At 38.1% G+C, this 10,189-nt stretch overlaps 1 protein-coding gene and 1 long non-coding RNA gene across 3 annotated transcripts; one reads left to right on the top strand and one right to left on the bottom strand.

Annotated features, from left to right (window-relative positions):
- Positions 1–1,076: 1,076 nt before the first annotated feature.
- On the bottom strand, positions 1,077–5,201 carry LOC306791452. The gene is made up of 5 exons (XR_013772748.1): positions 5,056–5,201; positions 4,010–4,135; positions 3,404–3,551; positions 2,778–2,871; positions 1,077–1,834 (listed from the first exon to the last, which is right to left on the bottom strand). It is a non-coding gene; the product is annotated as an uncharacterized lncRNA (long non-coding RNA).
- Positions 5,202–7,558: 2,357 nt separating this feature from the next.
- Positions 7,559–9,848, top strand: LOC306791805 (cilia- and flagella-associated protein 20). 2 transcript variants are annotated; one of them, XM_079288688.1, is made up of 6 exons: positions 7,559–7,737; positions 8,261–8,340; positions 8,445–8,556; positions 8,697–8,885; positions 8,989–9,102; positions 9,702–9,848. In XM_079288688.1, the coding sequence occupies exons 1-6, from the start codon at positions 7,654–7,656 to the stop codon at positions 9,702–9,704; spliced, it is 582 nt and encodes a 193-aa protein (XP_079144814.1). In that variant the 5' UTR covers positions 7,559–7,653; the 3' UTR covers positions 9,705–9,848. The 2 variants fall into 2 exon arrangements, with proteins under 2 accessions (XP_079144814.1, XP_079144813.1); XM_079288687.1 differs by having other exon boundaries at positions 9,699–9,848.
- Positions 9,849–10,189: the final 341 nt, after the last annotated feature.

Raw genomic sequence — 10,189 nt, 5'->3', positions numbered from 1 at the left:
CTTTAATGACTGAAAGCTCCTGTATTCAGAGAAAAGCTCTGCATGTAACCTATAAGCACGGCTTTAAATAGAGGCTGTTTCCTCCTATCAGTGCAGCCCATATGGTTCAAGGCATCCAATCCCTAATGGAGAATGAGAAAAGTAAACCGGTTAGAAAATACTTTTCTGAAACATACCTTCAAAGGAGGCAAAGAGAGCGAAACAGCCCTTGTCCAGTAGATCCACCAAAAACCTCTTAACATTTTAATGTTTATATTATTATGATAAAGTTACAGAGTTGCTGTTCTACTCCTTCTTTCCTCCGTTGTTCTCTAGTTTCTCTAGTAGACAAGAGAGTGAGTAGAGTTGGGATGTGAACCTCTCTGGGCGGGACGATTGCTCCAGCAGAGCAGAGTGTACAGTCAGGAAGCTGGACCTCTCATGTCACCCCCCTGTCCCACAATGGTGCACAGAAGGAATAAACACAATATAGAACAGAATGCAGTAGAAAAGAGTCTTCCTGCCCTGTACTTTCCTTCTATTTTGACCACCTCTCCGGATTTGGAGGGAGAGAGCTTAGTATCATAAAAGGCCGACAAGAAACTGTCAGAAAAACAGGCAAAAATAGATAGAAGTGCATACATTAAAGACAACTGCTGCACTCTAAAAAAAAAAAAGTTGAGTATACTTAAAAAGGTTAAGCAACCAGCTGCAAAGGCTTTTTTGAGTATGCTCAACTAAGTTGTGTCAACTTAGGATAAGAAGTTAACTCAAAGTGCTATTTTAAGTTTCTCAAACTTGATATTTCAAGTGTTCTTTACTTAAGTACATGAGTAGACGTGAGGATCAAACTCAATATTTTAAGTTATGTTAACTTAAGTACATAAGTAGGTCTGAATAGTAATAAGTTTGAGAAACTTAAAATAGCACTTTGAGTTAACTTCTTATCCTAAGTTGACACAACTTAGTTGAGCATACTCAAAAAAGCCTTTGCAGCTGGTTGCTTAACCTTTTTAAGTATACTCAACTTTTCTTTCTTTACAGCCTTCATTTTTAATTAATTGGAAATGTACACCGTTAAAGAAAAGAAAAACATCGTAAAACAAAATGTTTAATAACAATAAGTTATTTGCTTGCAAAACAATATTGTCTTTCAATTTCAACACTTGAATAGTAGACAGCAGGGGGTCAACATCCTTATAATCTCTACTTCATGCCATTTTAAACCCAAAGACACATACTAAAGTTCCGTCCTAATACTCAGTCAAAACAAAAAGAAATGCAAATATGTGTCTGCATGGCGCTATGTGGCAGTAACAACAATAAACTAAAATTATAATACACCTAAAGCGCAGGACCAGCAGTGGATAGTTCAGCTGTAATATACAAAGTATATACAAATAATAAACTTGTTAAACATCTAACACTTAAGGGTGTTGACCAATTTGGTCAACTCATACCATCGGCATTTGGTCAAGTTGGTGACATTTCAGTCCCTCATGAAAATCCAGTCAAGACCATAGGCGTGGTTTAGATATGGCAGGCTACTTCAGCAAACTGTTCTTTAAGGCCTGAACCCGGGTAGAGCACTGGGTACCAAGGTTCATGAACACCTTTTGAATTACTTAAAAAATGTGTACCGTAAGTCCTTCGGATAGTCCAGGTTAAGAGCCTGGATGAGCCCAAACAAAAGGGCAAATGCGGTTGGGAAGTCGCATACATCCTCCAGGACAATCCGTTCCTCAATAACCAGGGCGATGCTTATTGTTGTTGGACTTGAGCGGACCACCCCAACGCCATCTTCAACAACTGAATATTCCAAGTTCAACTCCCTTGACGCAAAATTCCTCCGGGTCTGTATTTTAAAGAAAAACAAGCATAGAGAGACTTTCATAAATATTCACCCCCTCTTTAAAATTCTCTTTTTTTTCGTTCCCATTCTGTAACAATACATTTGAAAAGTCAAAATACATTTTTGGTTGGTAAATTTTCTGCAGATTTTAAAAACAAAAATATACCACTTTCATACCATATTCACCCCCTACACATTTGTATTATAGTATTTTAATATTTAAATATTCATACTCTGAATGTCGTGTCTTGTCATTAAATAAATAAATAAATAGATAGAGCAGAATACAGGGAAACATTTGCTCACTGTACAGGCTTCCTTCGATTCAATAAGTAACAAAAACCTGAAGGAACTGGAGCAAATCTGCCATAAAACAATGGACAAAATCACTCCAAATCTGCCAGATTCTTACTCTAAAGACATGTAGCAGCAAAGGGTGCTAATGTTGTGTAGGGACTTTTTTAGTTTTATTTTCTTAAAAAGATTAGCTAACCAAAAAGGTATTTTGACTTTGAAAATGCACTGACAGAGAATGACTTTACAATTAAAAACACTCAAATATGTACATGCATCATTTTTAAGTCAGACAAATCTTCAACAGGTCTAAATACTTTCTGAATGCACTGTATACGAGGTCTCAAAACCCATGACTAATTTGGGCTTGGAATTATAAATGTTACCAGTAAATTTGAAGGAGAATTGCTGTTACAAAATGCATGTGATGCAGGCACCACACTCACATGTAACCTTGATCTTACAGTAATATTGCCAGTATTGACGATATCACATGAAATGAAATGTTAAAAACTGTAAAGTTACACTTATTAAACTATTTAGGTGGAATAACAAAGTAACAGTGAAGTAGAAATGAGGGTTTGATGAAAGTTTGCATTCGTGTTTTCTTGCTCAATGTGCAACCTAAATGACATTGACACATTAGTCTTACCAGATATTTCTTCAGAAAGCCGTCCGGCTTCGCCATCAAAGAACGGTAGACCCCATAGAGCTGTAGAGTTTCTGTGGGCAAGCACATCAGTTGTCTGAAAGATACAAAATGAAGATTAAAAATGTATATATTCATAATAATTAAAATTAAAAAAATTCAATGCAAACTATAGAATACAAAGGCATTTGGCAAACTGCTTCCAGCATTGTCGCATGCATTTCAGGTTGGCTGTATTCACTAACTAAATTAACCTATATTTTACCACTGTATATATGGGCATCATGTTTTTGGACACAGCTTAAGGGTGAAAACACAGTAACGCTCTCTTGCTTTTCATCTCCGAAATCACCAATTTGAAATGTCAATTAAGTCAAACAATACAATACACCTGTGAACATTAACGTGTCTTCATATTTATTTTGTAAGACAAACTGGAATATTAAAGGGTGATCTGATGGTAAATGCTCTGCTCCAATGTTATGGTTTGCATAGTTTCATAATTGATGTCTTGTGTCGGACTAAATAATTGTGAAAATGACCCTCGTCTGTCCCCCAGTTTTTGGTCCCAGTTCAAATCTAATTGAGGACCCCTGCTATACCACATGCACTTCCTACTTATTGATTACCTGTTCATCAAAGGTGTCTAGAAGGATCCTCATGTCCTTTCCAATGTTCCGCGGCGTGATCTGTACAGCTTAATAAGCTGCGATGAGTGTGCATCCAATGATGACAGGAAGATCTTCTTCAGGTCCACTCGAGTAATTCTGTAGAACTCTGCACAAAACAGTTTGCATGTAAAGAAACAATGATGCAAGTTTATGTTCAATTGTACAATTGTCCAAAGGCATTAGATACATGCTGCTTTCTATTTCAGAACAACCAACAGTAGCCTGTGGATCATTGCACTCTGCAGGCAATTCTTCATCTGCTTCTGGTAGATCAGTTGGAGTTGTTGGAGATATTACAGATTATCTAAAATAATTAACACTGTAAGATTTGTACTTACCGGATTTGTTACCGGCTTACATGACTACTGAAGGACATTACTTGTAAATTCACAGTTTTTGAATAGACAACAGTCACATGCTGCTTCAAATGAGCCCTGAGATGGCCTATGCATTTTTCTGGAGCACAGAGGACCTTACAGTCACACAATTCACAACAAAATGTGACCTGCACTTTAGGTTTACCAGACTGTTTATGTACTCTTGAAAGGTGGGATTTTAACGCACCAGTTGTCTTGAAAGTTCAGGTGCAGGCTGTATACAGGCACGGGAGTGGTTAGAGTCACGCCTGGTAATGTCTGTAATGCTTTCAGAGGACATCTTGACTGGGGTGGAAAAACTTGCATCCAAATCCTATGAAGGAAAGATAAGAACATGTTAACAATGTGCATAGTTGTCAAAACTCCATGCAAACCTAACAGCTTCACATCCCCTTATTTTCAAAGTTGCTCAAAGATGGGAAATATTTATTGCCAAGGAGTAATGGTACATTTTTTACTAAAACAGAAAAGGAGTTTGCCATGATTTATTAAATGTACACTGAGAACTGAGAATGTAAAAGATGATTCCACTAACCTCTAACTATGTTTACCTTAAGTGTGTAAAGGAGCTATTTGCAAGTCATTAAAATGGTTTTATCATAATGACAAACAATACTATGAGTGATGGAAGGAAGGGGGTGACCACGAAAAGCAACAGAGTATTTTTAAATGAGTATTCATGCATATTTGTTTTGTATCATCAGGGAAGGAAAAGCATATAGGTCAAGGAGTCTTACGAGTAACACAAATAAATTGGGTGCACAAAAGAACGGCGTGTTGCTTTATGCCTACTTCATTACCTGGAAGGTATCGAGTGCACCTCAATGGTACACGCGCGCGAGTAACTTAAACTAGCATGCTAAAGCCCTCGTGTTTCAACGCCACCAACACTAACGAACGGCGAAGCACTTTGCAGCAACATGTCAGCTAGCTAACAGAAACCAACTAATGTAACGTTAGCATACGGCGCTATAACATTGTGCACGTGCATACAACGTAGTAGCTTTAGCTAGTACAGACGTTAACTTTAATATGTGCAAATTCACTCGACCATGCAAAACCGCAAGCCGCGGGTCATTATCGTTAAATTACACATGACATTATGAACACGTGAAAAATAGGGTGGGGTCCGTCACATTGTAAACTTCTTAATGTTAACTTTTGCATTAAAAAAAGAACATGTTCGCTGACCAGCCCGTTAGCAAACACACTCCAGAACATACACAGCCTTACCTTGTTAATTTGTGATCAAGGTAGACAGCATGCTGCAGCAACACTTGAGCTGACGTGGACCAGCGTGGACTTGCTAACGTTATCTCTAACCGAAGGCACTGGTGTAGCGCAGTGACGTTTTTTTCCCCTCTCTTCTTCTTCTCCTTCTGCTGCTACTGCTGCTGCTTCTTCTTCTTCTCCTGAATTTGTGGCGGTTTTTTTTTTTTTTTTTTCTTGATTGAACTTTATTGAACATTGTCAACAGACATTCAGCAGATCATGAACATTCTTACACATATAAGATTTAGGTATAAAAAGTAAATGTCAATCAAATACAATCTAAACAAATAAGGTATTTAAACATAATGGTATCTTAACAGGGGCTAAAGAAAATAATGTTTTATTTATTTTATTTTATTATTTAAAATATATAATTATAGTATATATATATATATATACACACATACATACATATATGTACATGTATATATTTACTAAAATCTACCCATGCACAGTGGCCTTAGTTACCTCAGCAGATGCCCAAACCACTATGCTGAGTTTTCTCGACTTAAAAGTTTCAGTGGACTGCACTCCTTATTAGTAAAGTTGACATTTTGAGTTAGCTCAACTTTTTCCAAAGGGATTTGTTGACTCAACTTTAAAAAAGGTGTTAGTACAACAAATTTGAAGTTGGGCTTTTTAGAGTGTGGTCGGATTGGAAACAACAGGATCTGAAATAACAGTTGAGTAAGAGATTTGTAAATACAAAAGAAAGAAAGATTTGCAAAAACGAACCCTATCTTGTCTTTATGAGACAAAAGGAAGAAGAGACCGGAATGGACTATTTCATTCAAGGTTTTGAATACGTTTATTTAAAGCTGTCTCCGGGGTGGTCCCACGTTCAAAGGGTCTGTAGGGGGGAAAAGTGTGTTTGTCTCTGTGTAAATACCTGACTCAATTAGAGAAGAGAGGTTTCTGTACATGTTTTTACAAAGCTGCCAGCCTGTGAACCCGTTGAATTCAATTTACACACACAGTTAGAGAGAGAGGGAGGGAGAGAGAGAGAGAGAGAGAGAGCGAGAGAGAGAGAGAGAGAGAGAGAGAGAGATGGTCTTTTGCATTTATTTTAACAGAGATATAATATTTGGAGTGAAGCACAGTGACGTAAACAGAGAGGTGGCCACCACTCTCTCTCGAGTGTGTGTGTGTGTGTGTGTGTGTTTTTTGTGTGCGTCCATGTGCATGTGTGTATCAACTATGTACGGTGCATGACAGAATGTCAAACAAACTGTCGTAGAACAGAGCCGACCTGAATACTCGTGAATGAATTCATCTTCAGTTCATATGAAACGAAAAAGGGATTTATGATTCATGATGCATTGCTGGTGATGTCTGTTGCAAAGGTCCTTGCTGATGTTTGATTGAATGTTTTTTTAGCTTGTTCAAATATTTGAAATCATTGTCGGATGATCTATCCCAGCTTGTTTAAAGTGCTGGAGACAGAGAGGAGGATGTCCCACTCAGCACTTTAGTGGGGTACACTAACAATTCAACATATAAAAGTCAATTCGCTGGAGGACAGCAAATGTTTTCTGTGGGTCTGGAGGAGCTTTCTAGAGTCTGAGAAAAAATGACTGAAGTAACATTGCTTGATTATCTTTCATAGTTTGAAAGTTGCAGGCCTTTAGCAGCCAGTGAGGGTCAAATGAACAGAAGCTATTGAATTGAATTTTGCAAGTATAGTAACCAAACTGGGGATTTAAAGTCTGGATTTTTCTGCATGTGCTTCATCCCTTTGACAATTATTTTACATTTTTTGTCTCCAAAACTTTAGGGAAGTGCAGTGCAGAATTATGACCATATTGACAATGAACAGGAATACATTTATATAACTTCTCAAATGAAGCAGGATTTAATCATTTTAACAGTTAATTTAGTATTTATTTAGTGTGGCAAATTATAATGCAGCCCAATGCTGGGCAATAATTCATGAAAAGTGAAATTAAGGTAGTATGGCATGGAATTAGGTTTTATTAAAAATACTAACTCATCATTGTAGCCTGATATATAAAATAAATGTGAAAAAAGCATATTAAATTATTATGATTATTATATAAAATTGATTGTCATTCATAATATATATATATATATATATCAATCGCTTTGTAGTATGTATTAGAGTAATTGATGAATCAACATTTCTGTGATTTATACAATATTCAGTATACTGTCTGTACATCGGTCAGGCTTTTTGTTGCCACGGCGACCGAGTTGCGTTACCATTTAAGATCCGGCGGAAACAACGCCAAGAGCTTCTATTCCCTAGCAACACTAAAATAATGGAGAGGTGAAAACTCACAGAAATAAAATGTCAATGTGAACAGTGCTCTTCTTCTTTTATGTTTGAGAATATAAAAATACACAACTCTTTTTATTTAAACAAAACCTTTTCATCTCTGGAACCGGAAAGGTTTTCTTTTTTTGTACCACACGGAACCGGTAGCGATGGGAACGGAAACCAAATATGTAAACAAACGTCACGCTTGTTATCTAGCAACAGTTTTAGTTAACCTAACAGACTAAACACACACACACAACGGTGGAAAAAACGCTAACAAGATGTTCAAAAATACTTTTCAGAGCGGATTCTTGTCTATCTTATACAGCATCGGTAGCAAACCGCTTCAGATTTGGGATAAAAAGGTGAGATATGAACCGAATATAGCTGTGTTAGCTAGCCGTGCTAAAGCTAACTGGCGGTACGTGTTTTGGGCTTAAAGCTTTAGCTGTATTATAACTGCCGTCTCTCTGTTGGAGTGTGCTTTGGATGCAGTGTTGAAACACCGAGTGAGCTTCTGTTAGGGAACGTTTCATATGAAGCTTCCATTGAACATGTGATAGGTGGGGTTAATCTGCTTCAGCAAAAAAGTATAAACACATGAATTCCCTGTTTAGTTATTACGATGATGATTTTCAATGATTTTACGGACTTGTGGTGCTGATGAAACATGGAAATGTTGGTCCAAGAGGCTTTTTTGTAGAGCACATTGAGCTTAACTCAATTTCAAATCAATACAGGCTTATGGTGTGAGCTGTTTTTCCAAAAAGACGACAAATAAAAACAAAAGGACACAAACTCAATGGGGTTCTGCCACAGCTCCTTTACCAGTGAGATACAGCTTTCTCCATGTAAGTTAAAGCTCATGATATTTCTGTGTGTTCACAGGTGAAGAATGGTCACATCAAGAGAATCACGGACAATGACATCCACTCCCTGGTGTTGGAGGTGGAGGGGGCAAACGTCAGGTGAGTTTATGTTTAACTGATTCTTCAGCTCGGCTCAACCTATTACAAGCACGCGTCACCCTCCTTCATCTCCCTTGTCTTTCTGTTTCATCTACTCCCTGCAGTACCACGTATATAACGTGTCCCGCAGACCCCAAGAAGACATTGGGCATCAAGCTTCCTTTTCTTGTTATGATAATCAAGAATCTCAAGAAGTATTTCACCTTTGAAGTCCAGGTAGGGTATTCCTGTAGATGCAGACGGCTTCCATGTCTTGGTGTCAGAACAAACAAATCTGTGACGCATATGGGTTTGTTCCTTGAAGTCACCAGATTCATGCTTCCTTCCCATCTTTGAAAAAAACAAAAAACGTTTAGGTGTTAGATGATAAAAACGTTCGCCGGCGGTTTCGGGCAAGCAACTACCAAAGCACGACACGAGTGAAGCCGTTCATCTGCACCATGCCTATGAGGCTGGACGATGGCTGGAACCAAATCCAGTTTAACCTGTCGGACTTCACCAGGAGGGCCTACGGGACAAACTACATCGAGACGCTGCGTGTACAGGTTAGTGCACGGACACGGACGAGGAACCAGCCGTCTCCAGATGCACTTGTGTGACTGTAGCTCCTCATTTCAGATGCTAACTTCTGAACCGTTTTCCTCTCAGATCCACGCCAACTGTAGAATACGCAGAGTTTATTTCTCAGACCGACTGTACTCGGAGGACGAGCTCCCTGCTGAGTTTAAACTCTACCTGCCTGTCCAGAACCAGAAAGCTAAGGTGAAACGTCACACACACAACCACACACACACACACACACACACACACAGCATATAACCGCACAATTAATAGGGGAATGAATCTTTTGGTATCTCATGATTCAATTCAATTTCTATTCTTCGGGTCACGATTCAAAACTATTCCAGATTCAACATCAATCCTCAATTCAGTACGTTAGGGTGCTAATTTCAGGATCCACTGTGCGCTAATACTGTAAATGCGGTGTGGCAAATAATGGCTTTAAAGCAGAATACAATGTGTGTGAGATTATGAAATGCTTGCCTTTGAAAAGGTTATATCAACCTGTAAACACACAAATGCAAAATGTGACATTCATTCATGCTAAACTTACACTAATAAACACTTTTTATAAAAAAGTTTAGTATTTCTCAATTCTCATTGACTTCAAAAATATAATGATCAAGTTATACAACAAATGAACGTAAACACCTCGGTTGCTCTGTTGCTGCTACTGTGGAAATGTTACACTGATGTTATTGAAGTAATATATAGAATACACATCACAGTGATGCTACTTATGGATCTTTAGAAGTTTGTCTAACACTTGTTTGTGTGTGTGTGTTTGTTTCTTGCAGCAGTAGAGATGCTGGTCCTGCTCTATTCCACCAGACCTGTCATGGAGTTCAGCCGTATTATTTTCTGTGTTTATTAGTGTGACTTTGTGATTTGTAAATTTTGAGTGCCGTCTTCTGTTGCTTTCTGCAAAATAAAGTTTTTTTATGGACTATTATCTGCCCTCAAAGTTTTCAATGCTAACTGTAATGGTTTAAAGATGATATCAGTTTTTTAGGAACAATAGTTTGTGCCACGCATTCTACAGCAGCCATGTTACATGCGCTAGAAAAGATCATAACCAGTAAATTTAGGATACGCCACTGTTAACCTCTAATAAAATGAAGGCTCAATAGACGGGTCCATTCGTCATATAAAACAATTCAACTTAAAGATGCATCGTCAGCATTACATACCATTCCAAGAGCAGACAGCGCAGTAATAATGTGGAAACAGCAAGTGCTACAAAGAGACGAACTGGGAGATGCAACAACTCCTCAGAAGAACTCCGACG

The sequence above is a fragment of the Melanostigma gelatinosum genome (assembly GCF_949748355.1).
Source record: "Melanostigma gelatinosum genome assembly, chromosome: 17".
Classification (NCBI taxonomy): Eukaryota; Metazoa; Chordata; class Actinopteri; order Perciformes; family Zoarcidae; genus Melanostigma; species Melanostigma gelatinosum.
The sequence above is the reverse complement of the archived record's forward strand: the minus strand, read 5'-3'. Positions and strand labels throughout refer to the sequence as shown.

Coding starts and splice junctions, on each gene's coding strand:
- LOC306791805 (XM_079288687.1), top strand. CDS start 7,654: ATGTTCAAAAATACTTTTCAGAGCGGATTCTTGTCTATCTTATACAGC. Junction 7,738..8,260: donor TTCAGATTTGGGATAAAAAG/GTGAGATATGAA, acceptor GTGTGTTCACAG/GTGAAGAATGGTCACATCAA. Junction 8,886..8,988: donor TCGAGACGCTGCGTGTACAG/GTTAGTGCACGG, acceptor TTTTCCTCTCAG/ATCCACGCCAACTGTAGAAT.